Raw genomic sequence first — 23,171 nt, 5'->3', positions numbered from 1 at the left:
CTTTTTATAATAAAGTAATTTTATAAAATAAAAAGTGCAACTCAACTTAAAATTATAACATGTAGGCCCCAATAACACATAATAATAAAATATAACCTCCTAACACTTCTTCAAGAGCAAGATATGACCATCTGATCCGCAGAATTGACTCTCTCGCCACACCATTTGCCTACGAGAGTCTGGAATAGGCAAAATCCATGATCAATGTCATGTCGAACTAAAGAGGGGACATTACAGTCCGCCCCTCCTGAAATTGCTTGGCCTCAAGCAATCTCAACGCCGGGTGCTGCAAAATAGCTTCCCCCTCCCAAGTAGCATCCTCAACAGGTAGATCTTTCCACTTAACCAAGTATTCTCTGATCACTCTTCTGCGAAGCTGCTTTTCTCTGCTCTCCAGGATGGATTCTGGCACTAAAATCAATTTTCCCTCATCGTCTAAAGGAGGTAATACTGCGGAAGGCACCACATTCTGACCCAACGCCTTCTTGAGGCGGGACACATGAAACACATTGTGCACCCTGCTATCTGCCAGAAGCTCCAACTCATAAGCCACCTCACCAATTCGCCTGATAACCCTAAATGGTCCATAATAGCGTGGCTTGAGTTTCTCTGCACCACTCTTATTAAGAGTAGATTGCCTGTATGGCTGCAACATGAGGTAAACCATATCATCCACCTCAAAACTACGCTCAGTCCTCTTCTGGTCTGCATACTGCTTCTGCTAGTTCTGAGCTCTCGCAATATTATCTTTGAGAGTAGCAACTATATCCTTACTCTCCTGTAATAATTCTCCTGCACTGGGTACCCGGCTGTCGCCCAACAACAAATCCAAGAAACTAGGTGCTTCATAACCGTAAAGTGCCATGAAGGGTGTCATCTGTATAGTGATGTGATATGTAGTATTGTAACAATACTTGCAGAGATATATCCATCTGACCCAAACTCGCTGCTGAGCTACCACATAATTCCTTAAATACCCTTCCACCCATTTGTTCACAATCTCCGTCTGACCATCGGTTTGTGGGTGATAGCTAGTGTTGGGTGTAAGCTCCGTGCCACATAACCGGAATACCTCCTGCCAAAAATGACTCATGAAACGGCTATCCCTGTCACTCATAATGTTCCGAAGCAATCCGTGTAATCTGAAAACCTCCCGAAAGAAAACCTCTGCCACCTGAGCTGCTGAGTGGGTAGTGGTGATAGGAAAGAAATGAGCATATTTTGTTAATCTATCTACCACCACATAAATACAATCCCGTCCTTGTACCTTGGGCAAACCTGTCATAAAGTCCATGGAGATGCATTCCCACTTCCTGTCAGGGATCGGAAGTGGTTGTAGGAACCCTGCCGGATAGGTGTGTTCTTGTTTGTTTTGCTGGCAAACAAGACACTCTCGAACGTACTGCAAAACATCAGCTTTCAACCCGTTCCAAGTGAACCGCTCTCGAACTGACCTGTAAGTCTTGAAGTACCCGGGATGGCCTGCTGTCGGTGAGTCGTGAAATGCTCTCAAAATCAGTTGCTTAACCTTCGATCCTGGGACTAGGTAAATCTTGTTCTTGTAAATGATTAAATCATCTACAAGTGTGTATCTGGTATCAATCACTGTTCCCTCCACTATACTGTAATAACCCTTACTATAAAGGCCACTGACAAACCTGCGATAGAAACCACATAAACCAAGGAACCCCCTCAACTGTGTAAGCTTCTCTGGTGGAGGCCAATCAACAATAGCGCGAATCTTTTCAGGATCCATCCGCACTCCATCTGCACTAATAATGTGTCCCAAATATAACAGCTCGGTCATCCCTAAGTCACATTTGGACTCTTTTGCATACAAGGACTCCTTCTGTAAAATGCTCAACACTATCTCCAAATGCTCTAGATGCTCCTGCTATGTTCGGCTATAGATCAAAATGTCATCAAAAAATACCAGCACGAATTTCCTCAACTGATGGTGGAAAACTCTGTTCATAGTGGACTGGAAAGTGGCAGGTGCATTGGTCAGGCCGAAAGGCATGACTACAAACTCAAAGTGCCCACAATGACATCTGAAAGCAGTTTTCTCAATATCCTGTTCACGGACTCTGATCTGGTGATATCCTGATCTCAAATCAATTTTCATGAAATAACAAGCCCCATGCAATTCATCTATCAACTCATCAATGCGAGGAATGGGATACCTGTTCTTAATGGTTCTCTTATTTAATTCCCTGTGATCAACACACATCCGAAGAGTTCCATCCTTATTTTTTACCAAAACAACAGAAGATGCAAAAGGTGACTTACTTGGTCGGATGTGCCCCATAGCTAGCAACTCCTCGATGGTCCTTTCGATCTCATCCTTGAGTCGCTTTGGGTGTCGATATGGTGTGATCATGATAGGCATAGCACCTTCCTCCAACTCAATAACATGCTCAATGCCTCTGTCCGGTGGCCTGCCTGGTGGGATCTCACTGAATACCTTTTCGTACTTAATCCTCAATTTCTGAATATCAGGATGATATTCCGTCTTATGTTGCTCCTCCTGTGTAGGTGTCAAAGTACAAACTACTGCCCACTCTATATCATTATGCCTAGTTAATCTCTCCAGCCGCCTAAATGAGATAGTCCTGATGTCTCCATTACGGATAGCCTTAAGCACATGAGTCCTACCATTCACTTCGAATTGTATCTCCATATCCTCTAGTCTGAGGGTAACCACCTTCAATGAATGTAGCCACTGCATTCCAAGTACTATATCCATGTCACCCATGTTGACCACATGATAGTCCACCTTAAACTCATAGTTGTTCAGGCGCAAAGGTAGGTCTCGTACCATCCTGTCACAACGAAGAGTGTATCCATCAGCTACCTTGACTCTTAGTCCCACGAACTCCTCAGTAATGAGTCCACGCTTCTCCACGAATCGTGCATCAATGAAATTATGTGTGGCACCTGTGTCCAATAATGTAATAACCTTCTGCCCAGCCAAAACTCCCCGAAGTCTAAAAGATCCCTCTCTCTGGATACTAGACAGTCGTGCTTCCTGTAAATGTAGCTCTGTTCCCTGATGTTGCCCTACACAGTCTATCTCCTGCTCTCCCTCTGCTTCATCAGGATCCTCATTATGATGTTCTGAACTATCTGAATCTGAGCCTTCGTAATAAGCCCACATTGCTCGGTTGGTCTTCCCTTTTGGCCTCATAGGACAGTCATGGCCATACTCATACGGGCCTTTGCAATAGAAGCATAGCTTCTTCCTACGCAAGTCATTAAGTGTCTCCTTGTCCAACCTCTTACTTTCCTCCTTAGGTAGCTGTGCCTCTCTATGAAAGGGTTTCCTGTCCCTATCTTTTCCTGAAGGGAAACTCTTTGCCTGGAATTTATTTTTAGAAGCTGAAGAGGAATCCATGTCACGAGCTTTCTTAATGGCTTCCTGCAAAGTGGGAGGGTTGAGAGCTTTAATCCACCCTCTCAATGGATCAACTAGCCCATCCATAAATAAAACCAATAGCCTCCATTCAGATACATCTGTTACTAACACTGCAAGTTTCTGAAACTCTGAAATGTATGTTTCCAATGATCCCCATTGTTTAAGCTGAGCTAACTCCTTGAAATGGAGTTCTGGATCCTTCTTATCAAAACGTTCAATCAGTCTCTCTGTAAACTCCACATATGAGGTAATGTGTGCATGACCCATAGTGATCATACCATGATGCCACCACTCATGTGCTAACCCATCCAGGTGAATTGTTGCATACTTAATAGCTTCTTCCTCAGACATAGGGTTCAATTGAAAGTATGTGTCAAGTTTTTGAACCCAAGCTCTTGCTGTAGACTTCCCCGAGCCATCATAATATGGTAACTGAAGTTTCCCTACTTTCTTTCGTAGCTCATAGCTCTGAGTCCTGTCATGTCCACGGGGCATATGCTTCATCCGCACATCCATATACTCTCTAAAGGTGATTGCAGCTGTAAAATCTGGACCTCCTGCTTCCCAATCTCTCCTCAGCTGATCCTGTATGTCAGTGATCTGGGGTTCTGGTACTGGCTGCTCTGGAGCTCTAGGAAGGAACGTGGGAATCATAGGTCTCGAACTCACTATCCTAGCTTGCTGGGGTGCATGACCGAAATTGTTCCCAATTTGTTCGCCTCCATTATGTATCCCATCCTGATTATTCCCATTCTGATTGTTACCATTCTGATTATTTCCTCCACCTATGTTAGCGTTCAACCCCATTTGACGAGCCATCATCTGCATCTAAGCTCCATTCTCTGATTCTGTTCCTGTGCTCTTTGTTCGGCTAATCGCTGTCCCTGTGCCAAGGTGTCTAATAACTGTAAAAATCTTTCCTCTTGCTGATCTGGACCGGCATTCCCGCCTCTATCCATATTGAAGTCGTAGTCTTGATCAAAGAATACCTCCCCTGTGTCTGTATGACTGGATTTTATGTCCACCTGTACAGATGAGCTAGACTGTTCGCTTTGCAGGTCTGAAATCCTATCTTGTCTTGCTTTGGTATTGCGAAAATTATAAAGCCTCTGTCGCATGCTCATAAATGTTCTGATTTTAGTGTTTTGACATTTCGTCAAACACTTTCCCTTCTATCCAGCTGTTCCAAATTCCCTATAAGACCTCCACAGGATGGCAGGACTTATAGCTCTGATACCACTGTAATGACCCTTACTATAAAGGCCACTGAAACCCTCAAACTGGACTTAGGAATTTTGTCAAATAGTTGGCATGTAACCGAATAAGGCTGCAATATTACTAATTGTTGTACAACGAAACCCCAATATATGATGCCAATAATGTATGAACAACAATTCCAGATTATAACACTACCAATCTAAGAGATAGATGACAATATGAAACTCAAATATGAAGTCCAATGCAATTCTGATTTTATGATAGCAAATAGAACTGATTACAATGAGAGACTGTCACAACTATGCACTTCTAATACATCAAGCTCTTGACAATGTAATGTTATGACATGAACAATAACCCAGTTCAGATTTGGAATGCAAATGACGAAACTTTTACAACAGTTATTAATGACTAGAAATAACTATTTATGCAATGACGGTGCTGACTGTTCTAATCCATAACATGCAATATTTTGGCAATCAAAACTTCATTTTGTGCACCTGAAATAGCTCCAATTTTGCCGGATATGAATGCTGAATTAATGCCACACGAAGACCTCACAATCTGCCCCAAACCGACTCACAAAATTGCTGCTGCTGCCCAACTAACAGGGCCGTACAGGTACGGCCTGGTACGGCTGCTAGATAAAAATATTGCAGCGTTTTTTGCCCCTCCAAAGAATTAAATCTGGGCGCCTAGGGTTGCTGAATAACCCCCTAAAATATGAAATTCATCCGTCAAGCCAATTAGGAGTTATGAGCAAAAACGTGGGTCCAAACCCTGGACTGGCAGTCTGAAAATAATGCACAACTGTGTCTTCAAAACCTGTTAATCAATCCACAAATGCTAGGGCACAACTGAAACCCTTATTCCAACCAAAGTAAACCCTTATAACTGGATCTCAATGAAGTCCAAATGAGATGGCTGAATTACCAACTCCTCAAATGCAACAATTCAGGTGATATTTCACACTCTCAAAGTCGCCAATCCAAGGGAGTGATTCGTTCCCAAAGATCAAATAATAATTTGCAGACCCAAGAGACTACAAATTTGCCCCACAATGGAAGAAGTAGAAGAAATCTCAAATCCAAGCATGTCCAAAATGAGAGGCCCAGCCCTCTATTTATTCACTTTTCTAAGAAGTTGCTAGAACTTCTAGAAACATCCTTTATAAAATCTCATTATAATGCACTTTTTCTAGAACTTCTAGAAACATCCTTTATAAAATTATAATGCACTTTTTATAATAAAGTAATTTTATAAAATAAAAAGTGCAACTCAACTTAAAATTATAACATGTAGGCCCCAATAACACATAATAATAAAATATAACCTCCTAACACTTCTTCAAGAGCAAGATATGACCATCTGATCCGCAAAATTGACTCTCTCTCCACACCATTTGCCTACGAGAGTCTGGAATAGGCAAAATCCATGATCAATGTCATGTCGAACTAAAGAGGGGACATTACAATCTCACTAACTGCATGATGATATGAAAAAGAATCAAAACTACCCACCACAAGATCACTCATTGCATGTGTGTTATTGACCTCGCACAACTCTACATCCACGATATCACTACAATGTACCTCAATCAACTCCTCATCTAAATAAATGGAAGCCCTTGCAATATCAATATCCTCACATGTCTCAGCTTCCACCTCAAAAGATAGATCTTGTATACACTGATCCTAGGACCCATCCAAAACCTCCTTGCAATCATTAATTGATACCTGGCAAGGGATATCATACCCTGTACAGCTCATAAAAATCATCAATTAGATCATCACGTGTGTCCATACTATCTGTATCCACATCTCCTGACTTTGTTGTAACACCCATATCACCAACACCACAGTTGGGTGACTCCGTACATGCCTCAGTTCCACCTAAGGAAGCAACCGCCTCCTATACAAGAGCAACACTACAGTAGCTAACATATAAGTTTCCAATAACAACGCCCTCTAGAGAATCTGAATAGTTAGTGACAACTACATCAACTGCCTCTGAACTAACCATAGCGACTACTTTGGGACCCTCAACCTACTAAAGCTCAGTGTTGGTATCCACCATGGGCATCAACATTCAACACATCCACATGTCCCAGTGAAATGAGTCCATCATCAACACTGCGGATAGGACTAGCAAGTGTCGTACTAAATATAGGTACGTCTACATCATGGACACCTGTTAGAGAAAACTCAAGCTTTCTTCCCTGCAATCTCGATGTCGGCCTTCTAAATGCAGAACCCATATACCTTGCTACCCTCTCAACTATCTCTGGATCTGACAAGCTCTCTACCAACCTCTGTTGATAAAGCTTAAGTTTCTCCATACTCTCCTACAAAGCATTCATTTTTCTGTTAACTTCCTCATTACTCCGCCTACTTCTAGAACTGCAAGTCCTATGTCTGTCCATGGCTAGAAAATGCTAGAGTGTTGGCCACTCCAAATGCAATAGCAAATCTGAAAAAATAATATAACTTTCCTACCCCACAGGATGGCAGGAAACTGGCTCTGATACCACTATACTAACCTTTTGTCGGCTATACCTTTATAACACCAAACTCTTTTATTGAATTATTAGTTTGGCAATTTGTCAAACACTTGGCAAACATTCCCACTCTATGCCAACTCCCTTTGAGCTATAGCGTTAATGGGACATTTGTTGTTTTGAATTTTTGAATATAAATAATGGTAAAGTAAAGACAATGCTAAATTTTAGCAATTCACTAATCAACCAGTTCTGAAATCAAAATGCTATTGCAACATTACTTATATGAACTCAATGGACATTAAAAATTATATAGCGCGTAACCTATGATTACTCCAACATTCTTCAACGCTGATTGCAACAGTAAATATGAGCTCCTCACATGAAACATAGTCCCTAAATTGAGTTTGCAGTCAACTAATTAATGATTGCAGGTCTCTAATTGTTGGTTCCAGGCCTGTATTGATGCCTAATCTTGTCTTAGGAAAGGGATGGCAGCCTCCAATGCTAAGCAACCGCCTCTCAAAACAATCATAAGTGCTCTAAAACCTGATCGCTGTCCTCCAATAATTGATTGCACCCTTCCACAAAGTCTGAAATCACTGCCAAATACAGCGATGACAGCCACAGTGCATTCCTCTTATAACCACGCTAAACAGTAGAAAATAATGGCGTTCTAAATCACAAGTTCTCCAGCCACAATGAAATTCCTAGGTACAGTAATGACAGTCAGGAAACACTATAATTTAATTCAAACAATTCTCAGAACTAATTCACAATACGTCAGTTGTGAATTACCAAGCACTTCTTACTTCCAAACCCCTATACTTTAGCAAGGGCAAAAAAATCCGCAAACTCAAAAACTCTTCGTAGGCAACAAAAGCAAATAATCAATCGGATGCTTTACTCATCAAATGGGCTGATATTTATAATCTCCAAATGGCACAAAGTTTCACAAATCAACTTCACTTAGGAACCTTCCCACATACAACTTTAAAATATAATAAATTGTCATTATAAACTAATTTATTAATTACTTTTGGCTCTGAAAACGACCTTTTCTGCCATAACTTAAAATCTGACATGTGGGGCCACTGTTTCTTGTTCCCATGATTTAAAACTTTTCCTCCTGATTTATATGAATAATAATAATAGCAACCTCACTGTATTTAGATGAATAATAATAATAATTCACCTGTCACGCAAAAACAATGGAATAAGCATTAAAATAAAAATCTGACAACACCAAAGTGATCTTGATGATGAAAGATGACAAATGAACCTGACAGGGTGACATACTATAAATAGACACTCCCTCCAAGATTCTTGGATCTCAAATTGGAAGCCCAAAATAAAAAACTGAAAGCGTCCTCCAACTCCTCTAACTCAGCAGAGCTCATTGGAACCAACAGATTGACTTACAATAAATAGTAAGTCCCTCAAACAGAACCAAACACACCATAGGCTACTAGAAAGCCTGTCACCACACAACTGATACCCTCAAATCCCACTGTCAACTCACGAGGGTCGCAATGGTGAATTGACCTGGCCAATTGTAGGAACTTGCTAAAAATGAGAACAGGTTTAATACTTCTGCCCAACCATTTACGGGGTTGTGTAGGCCATCCATGAAGACTACAACAAAGCATCACTCTAATATATCTATCACCAACACTATGACCCATTGGAAGTCTATGATGTGATCCCTTACGTGTAACTTGAGTTATCTCCTTGAAGTGTGCTTTGAGGTCTTTATTGTCAAATCTTTCTATCAACCTTTCCGTGAATTCTATGTAAGAGGTGATTTTAGAATGTCCATGGTTTGCATTCCATGGTACCACCATTCATGTGTTGTCCCATTAAGGTGGAGGGTTGCATATCTAATTGCCTCTTCTTCTATCATTGGGCTTAATTGGAAGTATGTATCGAGATTTTGACCCCACGCCCAAGTTTTTTTTGTCGTTCCATCAAAATAAGGGATACTTAATTTCCCAACCTCTTGTTTTAGTTTAGATGATCTTTGTTTCCTCTGTGTGATGAGTATTTCACCCTTGACTCCTCATATTCTTTGAAAGACATTTTTTTCTTGTGAATCACCTTCTTCCTAATCATGTTTTATTCAATCTTGTATCTAGGAAAAAGAGAGATAGTCCCTTCCTATTTGACCCTCGTCCAATGTCACAATGGAAATTCCTGGATGGGAGTTTTGTATCCTTGGACTTCCATTTTGTGATTATCTATCTCTCCTAATTGGTACCCTATTGCTCTTTGCTCCTCGACTAGTGTTGTATGGGTTGACATGTATATTAACTGGGTAAGTTTGCTTTGTAGTTCCCTTTGTTCATTCCGAACTTGATCTACCTTGTTACTAAGGCCTCTGTGATATCCCCAACATTTTGGAAACCAGTTGTAGTTTTGAATAAGTTTGACAAGGATTGACAAACCTTGTCCTTGTACATAATATACATTTTTCTAGAAAAGCAATAAAGTTTGTGATGATTGATGAGCTTGGCAATCACCATGGCATCCATCCATCATGTAGCTAACATGATTATGATGCCATTTATGAGTGACCTAAAAAGATCACTTATAAATCACACCATAGCATAATGACTATAAGAGGGAATGATGATATGATAAATCAACCCCTTATATTGTAATCACCTTTATTATGCATTTCATTCATATGGTGATCAAAGTTGCCATCACATACCTGCATTCATACATCTATGATAGATCATACATTATTTGCATTTTGTCATGCCCATAGAAAGAACAGTCATAAAACTACCATGCCTATATATATATATATAACAGTTGCATCATATTATCATACATATATGCAATAACAAATCAATGCCACTTATCATTCATATGATCGTGCCAAGTTCTTAGTCATATGCACATGTTGCAAGTTCCATATTGTTACTCAGCATTACCTTTTGCATATAATTGCATCACAATCACATTACCACGTTAGCATATAAATCACATCACATTTGTAATTATCAATACTCAGCCTATAAAAAGAGCATTATGGTCTGATTAATAAGATAATTGGTTAAACACTTGATTACCTTAATATCATGGTAATAATTCAATCAAGAGAGGTGCATCTCCACACACGCCTCTTACTTTTCCTTTCAAATTGCACATATATTATGTAATGTTCCCATTATAAAATAAATTATTAATCAAACTATTGTTAATGGGTCGACTAATTTAATATATCTCGGACCCATTTTTGTTTTGTTTCCATAGTTTGTGTTGTTGTCGGCTATCATTGTACACACCGTCAAAAAGTTTTCCCCAACGAGTATTTAAACACGGCTTATAGGCAGTCATTGGGTATGCTACTTGGATTATTTTCTCTGTACTATGAATTCTCGTTGGGATTCTCTGTTGTTCGCCATTTCCGAAGTGAAAGATCTTCCCTATTTGGCTCATGCAGTTTCAGTGGGATTCAACCCTCACCCTATTTTGTCTTTTCCATCGCTTGTAATACTTTGTTCGGATCTGGCAAATCGGAGCACCATCATATTGCAAATTGAAGAAACCACCGCATTTAATTTGATCAATTGTCTGTTGTATGTATTGGGTAATTCAATCTCTTTGTTTATCTTAAGTTAAACTCTATGTTGTTACACCATTCATCCACCCTTCTCCATTGCCCTCAACTCAGTGCATCACAATACGACCCCTCCCTTTAGGCATTCCTTTCCAAGCTACCGTACGACTTGCTTTGTGTTGTACGGCCCTGCATCATTACTACCGTATGGCCTATTTTCTTGTGGACTGTACGACCAGGAAACATTCCTACCATACAGTCTATTGAACACATTTGTACGGCCGTCAAACTGCAGTTGACCGTACTTCACCCCTACTCCTCACTATACGACTCCTTGCATATACTTGCCAGTTCATCCGTATGACATTCTAACTCCCCTATGTGGTTGTCCTTCAGGTCGTATGACCACTTCCATCTACTTCTCATTGTTATTTTTTTGCAGTAGACGAAAATAATTAGTTAGGAATATTACAGTGGTATCAAAGCAATTGCCTTCAGATCAAGGTCCCCTTTGGATCGAGTTGCCCTTCGGACCGAGCCCCCCTTCGGACTGAGTTTCCCTTCATGTCAATTTTTCCTTCAGACCGAGATCGCTTTCAAGCTGAGTTCACCTTGGGAACATTATAGTGATATCAGAGCAATTGTCTTCGGATCAATGTCCCCTTCTGATCGAGTTCCCCCTTCGAATTAAGTTTCCCTTCAAATCAAGGTCCCCTTCAGATCGAGTTTCCCTTCAGACCGAGATCCCCTTCAGATCAAGATCCCTTTCGGATCAATTTCCCCCTTCGGACTGATTTTCCCTTCAGATCAAATTTTCGTTCAGACCGAGATCACTTTCAGGCTAGTTCACCTTGGGAACATTACAGTGGTATCAAAGCTTCGATCCTGCCAACCTATGGATAGTGAATAAGAGTTTATAGCCAGAAGAGAACATCAAGGTCCCCTAACGATCAAGTTCCCCCTTCGGACTGAATTTCCCTTCGGATCAAGTTTTCCTTTGGATCGAGATCGCTTTCAAGCTGAGTTCACCTTGGGAACATTACATATTATGTTGATTGCTTCATTCGATCAATTATATTGGAGAACACTTATTTATTTTTTATTTTGTAAGGATCACTCTATACAAGAACCTATTGCCTTATGCATCACATTTTGCTGCAAGCAAATAGAGTTTTAGTCAGAAACATCTTAGAGTATATTATTAGCATCCTATCAGACAGCCCTATAAGCAATATTCAGAGCACATATTAATCGACATATCAGAGATGACCTGATGAAGTTACATATTTATAATTACAAATCAAACACGAAAAGCAGTAAAAGGTACTGAGACTAATCTCAATCATTGCACATAATTCCTATATATCAAAAATAGAAAACAAAAACACATCATTTTGATATTGATTGTTATGCTGACATAATTGTTCTGTATATAAAATATTGAATATATACTTATTATATTGTGCATGCATTTGGAATTGAGTCCTAGTCAGCCATATCAGATTTTTAATCATTTGCCTGATTAGACAAAACACGAATACATTGCTCATAAAAGGTTGTGAAGAATTCAGTAGTGTTCCAAATTATTGAAAAATGTGACATTACAATTGCTATCAGAGCCGCACCTAAGAAGTAAATGAGCCAAAACAAAATCATAACATACAACAGAAGAAGAGCATGACAAAAAGGTAATGCACTAATGAGAAAGGTTGAAAACATTACTAACAAACTAGACCAAGTCTTGAATGAACAAAGGATGCTAGAAAACAAACTCACCCAATTGATAAATGTATTAACTCATACAACACTCCCTCGAGCAACCGAGACCAATAAAGGATCACTCGGTCTAGAAGAACAATAAAAAAATGGACGTGATACTCGGCCTATAGTGGGTGAAGCATATAAGTCACTTCAAACAAGATTTTGCCCAAAAAAACTTCCAATTCACGATATGAGGTCAAAGATATGTGTTGCGTGAATTACATGTAGATGAAGCTCTTGACAAATGTATAAACCCCCATACTAAGAGCTCTACAAATGGTGTCCAACACAATTTTACACCCCCTAAGAAACACCCTCCTAAACATACTTAACTGAAGCATCTTCTCAAAGATTAAGAAGGCCATCTTCATGGAAAGCATGTTAAGTAATTGTCCCAAGATTTTCCCACCATCACCTCATTGCAAATGGGGACCCCCTCATTTTTCTCTAGTAGGAGTAGTGGTCTTAGATGGTCTTAGGCAGTCATAGTTGGCAACATTTTTAAGTCTCTAAGTCTAAGAGTGAGTTTGAACAACTTTGGTCTATTGGGAAGTCATGTTATCTAGAGCATGAGAAACCATTGAGCTAAGTTTGTGAGGAACTTGGAATATAAACCAAAGGATTTGGGATGAAATGAGTTAAAACCTTTAGAAAATCTTTGGTCTAGATTCAGTTTGGTCTTAGAAAGCTAGGATAGATTATCAGAGGTAAGAATGCTGAAAATGTGATAAATCCTAAAATTTGGCTGAGTTTGGAATTTCTAGAAAAACCCCAAAAATCCAAAATCTACATCTTAACTCCTATGAACTGAAACCTATCTCAAACATCCTAACAATAATTATAAAAATATAACTTAAATTATAAATGTTATATTTGTATAAATCCTCCTGTCCCCAAGTGAAAAAATGACTAAGTGCTAGAATCCTCTGATAGGATCAGATCTGACCCTCCCAAAGAATTTTGACCTCTACATCCCCCAATTTCCTACCATAGAATTCACACTTCTATCTCTCCTCGAGACTTGATGTGACTTGAGGTGATTTGAAGTGAATTTAGGCATGAAAGAGTTGAAGACTGGTGAAAATGGGGGATGTTTTGATCAAGTTTAAGTGCTAGAATCCTCTGAGAGGGTCGGATTTCAACACTCCCAGAGGATTAATTCTCTGAGGTACTGAATTTCTGACCTCTAATTTTATGTTTTTCTCTCTCCATTTCAAACCGTAGTACAAGTTGAGGTGAATAGAAGTAAAGTTAGGCAGCATTGCAAGTCAAATTTACAAGGAGATTGGATGCAGTTTGGTATAACTCAACTATTAGAATCCTTTGAGAGGGCTGGATTTTGGCCCTCCCAAATGATTAATCCTCTGAGACACCTAATCAATTTTTGGCTGCAAAGCACCAAGGTGCCTTCCTAGGTTGACACACCCATTAACTCATCAAGATCATATATAAAGGTGGCCTAGTCATCTCATATTACATCCAAAACCAAGCAACCTTACCTCTGCTGATCAATAGCGAATCTCTTCATTTGGCAGCGAAATTATATAAGAGGTTGGGCAGCAAATCATATAAATAAAGTGCAGGTCCAAGCCCTGCCATTCCCATTACTTTGGGCACAGACCCAACGGGTAGTGCATTCCACTCTTGTAACAGCGATTTTGACTGGATTTACCTCTTGTAGCAGGCAATTTTGCCAAAAATCAGGGATTAAATATGATCGAACAACAAAATCTGGGTGTGTAATTAATGGGAAAGCAGACATGTAAAGACATTCAGCTTCCAGCTTGGGACAATCAATCATTTAGTCTACCCTCGTCAGATATGATGTGAATTCTTTCATGAAATTTTCAGATTTGTTGCAAATTGTTGATTGTCATCCCATGAACTTGATGCAGTTTCTCTCCTTGTTTTGTATGGGTTGACCATAGAAGGCACTTGGAGGGATGGAGATAATGGGAAGATGACAATCAAAGACTTCAAAGGGCTTCAAGAGGATAGTTCAAGTTTGAGCACTTTCAGATGAGAAGAAGTTTCAAGTCAAGTTATCAAAGTGTAATTCAAATTCAAATCAAGATCAAGGACGGATCCAAGAAGAAGAAGAATCAAAGTCTACAAGTGAAAGACTCTCTTTTCAACTTGGATTGCCTCCAAAAATCCAAGTCTGCTTTGAAAGAGGCTAGCTACATGAAGACAACCTTATCAACTCCACAAATACAATCAAGTACGATCAATTTCAAGTCAGCATTGAGAAAATCCCAGAGGACAGAGAAAATTCGAAAGATGAAATCATAGAGGTCATTATAGTCATCCTTAAGAAATAACCTAATATACAAAATATATGATTAATGCTAACCTGATTTACAAAATATATGCTTACTATTACCATTTTTCATTAGTATGGTTTACAGCCATGCCAAATAAATTAGAATTGTATATTTTTTTATACACTAAGAGCAAAAGGATGACACATTTCAATGCAAAGAAATTTTAAAAAATCTGCTTTTTAAAATTTAATGAAAACCTCAACTACATGCTTGGAATGTTCAACTAACCGAAAAAACTAAATGATGCAAGTACACATAAAGGTTGCATAGATTGAACTTTTTAAGCACAAAGAAAAAGACTCTGATTACTGCTGCTTTCCTGATTTTATCATTTTTCTTTTAAAAATAGCACTTTGCCACTGCTGAAGGCTGTCAAAGCCCTGTGTAATGAACAAATCTTCTTCTGTACATGGCATTCAGCTGTAGGTAGAAAAAATTATAAGAACTGATACAATCTTACATTGACATTTTTTGGCCAGAACCTGCTCCAGTTTTATAATCTGCTGAAGTCCTCTGTCCTGGACCTGCTTTCATTGCCTTTTCAACTTCAAGTCTCCTTTTAAGTGTGCCCCTTGATATATCAACTAGAAATTATTTTTCTCAAGTGCATGCATCATTATAATGGGTTTGAATTTTGCACTTGAAACATCATCACCTTCAAGGGTGCACACTCTTAAATACCACATGCACTTTTGCAAAGGTTATTTGTATTTGAATATTGATTTGGCAGGGATTGCATCTACACCACAAGCACACTAGCACATTTGCAGCTCACAACAACATTTTGGGTTTGTTGCAAAATGCAGTTGTTCCCTTTAACAAACTTATATAGAATTAAGTTTTTTCCTTTTTGAAATGTTAAAATGGGATTGTTTTTCATAAATGTGCACTTCTATTGCTTACGCACAACTCTTGACAACAAAATATTGCCTTTCTATTTTTTAACAATTTGAATTTAGTGCCACATTTAAGTGTGTGCTTATAGACTTAGATACAGTGCGCTCAGGTTTGTCCCGGATGCTGGTGCTGGTGCGCACGGATGCACGGATGTGCCTGGATTCTGCACCGATGCTCTCTCGTTCCTTTCATGCTATTTTACTGGGATCCAAATGCTTTCAATTTGCAGAATACAAGTCATTCCTTTCATAATATTTACTGGGTGTTTCTAGGTGCTAATGCATGAGCCCAAATTGAAATATAACATTGGAAACTGCATTGCTTGTCAATATCTGAGCTCCTAGATAACTCTGCAGTGCTCAGACTCACAAAATCCAGCAGTTCGGTTTAAATTTCAGAAATAATAAGAAGTCATTGGGGAGACACATGTATTGCTACGCTAGAGCTTGCAGATAAATACCAGCGAGCAAGTCTAAAAACAATCTGGGTGTGATAACTGAGATCGTTACTTGAATTAGCATTGCGAGTGCGGCTGATTTCTAGAAATAATGCTTTAATCGCACAAAATTAAAGTATATATATATATAGACACACACACACACATATGCATCCAAAATCTCTATAAAATATAATACACATCAGAACCCCGCACCAGCATCAGAACCAGAACCAGAATCGGTAACTTAACTTATAGAATAGAAATGCATCTCAAAATGGAAACTTTGTAATTGGAAAAGTCAATTTGAACAAAAGTGCCTTTATTCAAAGCTAAACAAAGTAAAGAGATGGTAAGGCATGGAACTCATCAGAATACACACTTTAGTTCTTCGTCACATTCACAGCAAAAAAAATCATCTGTGGATCATTACATGGAATCACATTTCTGTCTACGTATTACCTGTGATTCATGTGAGAAATATAATATTTAAACATTAAATCATCAGTAAGGACCAAGCACGGATTATAAAGATACTGCTGAGAGCACTACCCATAACACCTATGGACTGGGAACCAATATGAATTCAACACAGCTTTGTAGTAATGCCCCCTTTATTTCATTATCCCATACAAGAAATATAAATACAAGAGTGATTCTTACAAGCCACCAAGCTGAGGCTGGAAAAGGACCTCTGTTGCTTGGAAACGCTCATGTGATAGAGTAAACACCCCTTCATCTCCAACTGAATAGGATGATTTTGTATTCTTCAACATTTCTGCATTATAATCTTCAGCCACATAACACAATTTCTGCAAGTTTTGACATTTTGAGCTGTAACAGTTTGTTTCTTCCAAGCAGTTGAGCTATGAATACATATGCAGCTTTGAAACTAAAATGGCAATGTATTCACCAACATGAAGTCATCAATACAGAACTCAAACATGATAGGATAATTATGATAACATAAGTACACCCTCAAAAGTATGTTATGCAAGCATGCTAGATACTACACAGTGTGTAACGTAAGAATGTGAACTTGAGATTTTTAAGGAAATGGTAGATCTGTTTATAAATAATCAGTGTTACGCCGGCGCGGGGGTGCGGCGGTGCGGGGGGACATCGGGACGAGTTTCGGGTGCGGGAAAAAAAAAGCCTCAATTTGGGGACGGCGGGGGGATGGCGGGGGTGCGGCGGTGGGGGAGCGGAGGGGGGGTGGGGGGGTAGGGGAGGAGGGGGAGTGGAGGGAGGGGGTTGCATAGTATATATATAATATATATGACTGAAAATGCTAATTATGAAATGATACTTCAATATATTATATAACATTAACATACCAAATATAGTTGAATACAATGAAAAGAGAAAATTGAAATTTGATTCACAAACCATAAGTTCAAACTTGAAACTTGAAACTTCATAACCGTTACTAATGACCATTTAACAAATCAACTTAGTTCAAGATGCAAGATTCAAAATTCATTCTTCAAATATGATTCTATGAATATCATATATCATAAAGATGCTCATGATGACAATGAGCCGAATAGCATGAAACAATGAAATAATAATAATGTATTATAGCCATATCAAAGTGAGTACCCATGAAGCACCCTACAAGCACTCGGGAAGCACCCAGGAAGCACCCCGCGAGCACCCAGGAAGCACCCTGCAAGCACTCGAGAAGCACCCAGGAAGCACCCGAGCACCCAAGCACCCAAGCACTGCGTCCCCCCCGGGTGCTTGACGGGTGCGGCGGGGGTGCGGCAACAGAAAAACTCCCGGCGGGGGTACTCGGGTGCGTGACGCACCCGCACCGGGTGCTTACGCACACCGGGTGCACGCACCCGGGTTACACTGTAAATAATAAGCATACAGAAGCTAACCCAACTCAAGAAAAAAATGTGCTAGCAACTATTACATCTGATCAATAACTTGAAGATCCACTATTCTATACTCAATGTCAATTAGAGCACAAGTTACTTCTACCTTTTTCCTAGCAAGTATTTGCACCAAAAACCACAAGTTACTACAAATATGACACAAAAACTTGTTGACTAACTGCCAAATGCAGTCACCAGTTTCAAAAACAGGAAGTAGTTTTCTTAAACCTTGACTCTTGCTTTTGTTATTAGAATAAATGGTAAATGATTATGAGAAGATGAGGCATACTTTTGTGATGAAGCCACCTTAGAGACTTAAGTGAGTTTTCTATTTTCACTTTTAGTTTTAGTGCTTCAGGTGAATCATGTCATGTTTATACTTTTACATGTTTGTTTGGTTTCATCCTCAAACCTCAATTTAGGGAGATAAATATATATAAGTAGATAAACCTCATTGTGATCAGTGTCGTGATATGCGATAGAATAATAATAATTTGCACTCTATTGGGTTTTACAAAATGGTATCAGAGCAGTAAGTCGCATGGAAAGGACATTTTTCATTCCTGGTACAAAAGAAAATTCAAGGGCTTTTGATGCATAAAATTGCTTAAGGGAAAAATCGTGAATGTTTGCAAGGGAGGGGTCCGATTTTAGTTGAAAATCCTAGGTTTTTTTATGTGAAATATTATATTGTTCATTTCTACAAAGAATAAAAATCGTGACTGTTTCAGTTCGAGAACATCCAATTTTTTGTGTTTAAAACCATCAGTCTCTTTTTTTTGGAGAACCAATTTTTTACTCATAACTAAGGCACATATTCATGGAAGTACCTTTTACAAATTTCTTCTGAGGTCAACAGTTAAAGCATTACAACAGTTTTTTCCTCTGTTACCAGATCCTTGCCTGACAGCCCAGGGTCCCAGTCCGGTCCAGACTAGAATTCAGCCCAGGGTCCCAGTCTGGTCTGACCATAATTCTAGTCCGAACACAGTTCATCCAAAATTTACCTAGGGTCCTGTGAATTCACTTTGGATTCCCAGTGAAGCACCCAAGAAGAACATACAAAATTTTGAGCAAATTGGTGCATGAGCAGCAGAACCCAGAAGAAATGTGACCATTTCAGTCTTTTTTTTTTACTTAGAAGTTTTTTTGTCTATTTTGGTCAATTCAACCCTCCAACCCTAAAATAGACCACTAAAAAGGTCAAAATGATAAAACATCTCATTTGTGCACATGCTACATACACTCAATAAGGAAGAAGACTACAATCTAAAAAGGAAGAAGACTTGGTCTAAGTGAATTCAAACTCAAGGCTTCTAACACACAAAAGACAATGCCTACAATAAAGGGGAGGCAAAGCATTATTGGATGATTCCATAAACCACCTTGATGCACTTGCAGTTGATGATGATGGTGATCACAATCTTGAGACTAAGATTGCAAGTACCAATGCTAATGGCACTCCTTGTGCTTCTAATTTGCCACAGCAGGAGAATGATGATATGTTTGATGATTTTGATGATATTTGATAAAGTGATAGCTGATTGTTAATGTTGATATTATTATTTTTGAGCTGAGATGTTGATATGGTGGTGTGATTTGCTATGTTGCTTTATTAGCATAGTTGCATATGAACTTATTTGCTGTTGTGTGTGTGTGTGTAGTGCAGAAGAACATGGACCCAACCCAATATAAATTTAAACAAATCTCGCATCCAAATCCAAACATGGACCAGGACAGGCAACTTAGGTTTTTTTCTGATTTTAAACCCATATCTAGGGTTTTACCAATTGTGGATAGGGCTATGGAGACTACAATAACAGAATTTTAAAAAATCAGGAGCAATTTTTAAGCCCATTTTTCAAGACTACTAGGGTTTGAATTTTAGTAGGATTGTATATACTGATGAAGAAACCAATGACATAGGTTTGCATTCTAGTGAGTGTTTTGGGTATGATAGCATTTATACTAGACATTGTAGCCAAAGCAAAGCATAAAAGGCTAATTAAAACAGATTGAATGAAAGAAGATGCATACATCCGAAATTCTTACTTTTGCAATGAAAATAGAAGCAGCATTGGCTTTAATAATTGCATCAAATGTCCTTTTAGCTCTGAAACCACTGTAATATGCAATCTTGTTTGAGCTCTGACATTTTGTTTTTCTAGTTGGGTTTGAGTTGTTTGAATAGTCTTTGCCATACAAACAATGACAATAATAGTGCAGATAAAAAGAAAAAATTGTAGCCCCTTTACAAACTCAAACTCAAATAAATGAACAAAACTCAGAATTAACACAGCTGAAAAATCCCAAATTTAATTCATGATTTGATTTTTCAATATTTCTCAATTCATAAAATGACATATCAAAATCCCAACAAAGTGCAGCCAAGAAATATTTTAAGGTTCTCACAAAATATGCATTTTGAAGGTGTCAAAATGCTTCCAGAATGGATGGCTAGGTCTAGAAATGCCAAACAGCAACAAAGCAATCGAATAAATGAAGAATCAAACTCTTACAAACTTTGAAATGTCCCTATTTTCCTGTTCTCTTGGAGTACAGCTCATGTTGGTTATTTGAATTGGTGTCAGTCAAAGATGTATTTCATCATCACTGGTGCATTTAGTGTTAGACAAATTAATGACTTGAACGACACTTTCTGGAGTGATTTTGAACAAGTTGTTAGGGACTCACTACTTTTAGTAAGTTACTATTTCTATTAAGTGTCAATTTGTCATTTTGGACACCATCTAATCAATTGGGAGTTTTGACTGACTGAATAGTTTTTAGGAATTACTATTTACAGTAATGACTACATTTGGCAGTAGGTCTTAGTTTTGGTCTCCTTCCAGCTTCAACATGCAGTATCTTCAATTTCAGGCATTGGATTGTGATGGCTATATTCAGTGTTGGGTGGATATTTTGCAACTGACAATTTTGGGTAAAAATTCAGTCGCAAAATAGGATGACCAGCCACAGCATGTGAGACAGAGTCTCTCCTACCTTAAAGGGAAGGCTCCCCCTTCTCACTGTTCCTTGGATCAACTCAAGGTAAGCAAGAAATTGAGAGATTTATAAAGAAGGTGTTACTATTATCCTTTCTTCTTAACTTTCAAGAAAGGATCCACTTATTCGTAAGACGAATAATGGGCAAGGTGAATCTCTAATTACACTTCTATCACGAGCTGGAAACAGTGATACCGATAAATTTTAACTAACTCAAAAGCTAGCCAAAATGTACCAATTTGGCTCTAAGTCCTGTTGTACTTCTATGTGGTAAAACCTTTACAATTAGGGCACAAAGACTCCTAAAAGTAATAACAATCTAACTATTTTGTGAATTAAGACGAAAATACAAGCCACAGACAAAGCTTCTAGCTATGGATTTTCACAATTGCTCCTGGTCAAAGCTCGGGATTCAATTGTTTCTTAACTCTTTTCTATCAATTACAAGATACAATATCAATAACAAAAGATAGTACGAATCAAAGGTAACTTGAATGAATTATAGACACAGCTTACAATTCACACAAATAACAATTTCACTTAATCAAAGTTAAGTCTCAAATGCTCCTTTGTATTCACTTTCTCTCAAAATAGTGCTACACAAACAAAGTTCTGCTGGCACAATTTCTCCAGAGCTCTCTTGCATAAAGATAATGATGATTTTACAATGAGGGGGGCACTCCTTTATATAGGCAAAGAAGTTGAGAAAAAGAGGGAGAAAAAAGTGGGAGCAACTCAACCAACTTTGACCAAGTCTAACTACAGAAACTAAAGGGTTACATGCAACTACACATGCAACTCGCATTACATCTTTTACATACATGCAATTCGCATTACATGCAATTACACTTTATCATGTAATGCATCTTAAACAACTATGAAGTAGAAATTACATAACAATCTTAAAGATTGCTTCTTAATGCTTTGAATTTCACAATGACGTCACGCACTTTAGGAAGATCAGCAATCTCCATTGTCTTTGATATGGCTTCGATCCTCACTGCATTCTCATATGCTGATTGAACAACTTTAGAATTTGCTATTGTATTATCCAACAAGTGTTTTGTCAAGGATTTGTACAAAACGAACTTTTTCATTGTGTGCGAACCAAATTCTTCAGAATCTACATCAGCATTGATTCTAACTGTATATTCTGAATTCACTCTCTCTGCTGCCAAAAGATTACCAAGATTATCAGTAACACGGCATCCCAATTGCTCCAAATCACAAGTAAGGCTTGTTTCAACTACTTGACAATCTTCAAGAGCCACTTGCAATTTTGTGATCAACTTTCTTAAGGTCTCTTCCTTGTAACCAATGAGTCCTTGAAATCTGAAGAACATTTCACATGACGGAAGAACGTCACATGAGACCATAGCATTTAGATCAAATTTTATCATTTCATCCCAATCCTGAAGGATTTCCTTCAGGTTATCTGCTTCTTGAGTCAAAGAAGAAATTAAGCTTAGTTCCATTTTGTTCATCTCTTTGATACGCTTTAGAAGTGCAAGTGTTTCTATGATAGCTCGAACTCCTTCAACAATGATTTCCTGTATGCAAGACTTAACAATTTCAATCAACCTTCTTTCTTTAAATGTTTGTGATGCAACAACATTCTGAGAAGATTGCTTTTGGATGACCTCATTCAAACGAGCTATTTCCTGTTTCAATTGATTCTTCTTTTCCCAAAGCTCATGACCGCTTTTTGATACATTTGCCAATGCATCATGAGCATCTTGCAAAGAACTCAAACGAGATTGCCTTCCAACTTCAACCTTAGTAAATTTATAATCAGAGCTAGTGAATTCTTCAACAGGTTTATCTACTAAAGGCTCAGCAACCTCAACATACTTGGTTTTGTCAGAATCAACCAAAATTCTAGAAACAATCTTGTCCTTCAGAGATTTGGATTTAGTCTTCTTCACAGGAAGATTGTCAGGAGGAACAACCACCTTTCTTCTCTTTGTTGTTATTCTACTCAACCATGCAGGTAGGCTGAAACTTTCATCTGTAGAAGCAAGCACAGTGGAGACCATTGGCATTGATCTAGATTGTATATCTGTAGTGACTGAACAAGATTCAATTTGCACTGCTGTAGGCATAGGAACATGTTGTCAAGATTCTGTCATGAAAAGTTCAAATCCTGTCAAAGATGTATCAAGTTGG

General features: G+C 38.5%; 1 protein-coding gene across 3 annotated transcripts in view; it reads right to left on the bottom strand.

The window, feature by feature from the left end:
- The window catches only part of ARP8 (actin-related protein 8), a 251,172-nt gene that overhangs the window by 63,923 nt on the left and 164,078 nt on the right, over positions 1 to 23,171 (bottom strand). For all 3 annotated transcript variants that reach the window (XM_089790365.1, XM_089790359.1, XM_089790357.1), the window contains exon 9: positions 16,780 to 16,928. In XM_089790365.1, coding sequence (XP_089646491.1) covers positions 16,780 to 16,928 — 149 coding nt within the window. The remainder of the gene's footprint in view (positions 1 to 16,779; positions 16,929 to 23,171) is intronic.

Source organism: Cupressus sempervirens, chromosome 1 (assembly GCF_028749045.1).
Source record: "Cupressus sempervirens isolate cs-2001-9-10 chromosome 1, ASM2874904v1, whole genome shotgun sequence".
In the NCBI taxonomy this organism is placed as follows: Eukaryota; Viridiplantae; Streptophyta; class Pinopsida; order Cupressales; family Cupressaceae; genus Cupressus; species Cupressus sempervirens.
This window is presented reverse-complemented; position numbering and strand designations above follow the sequence as displayed.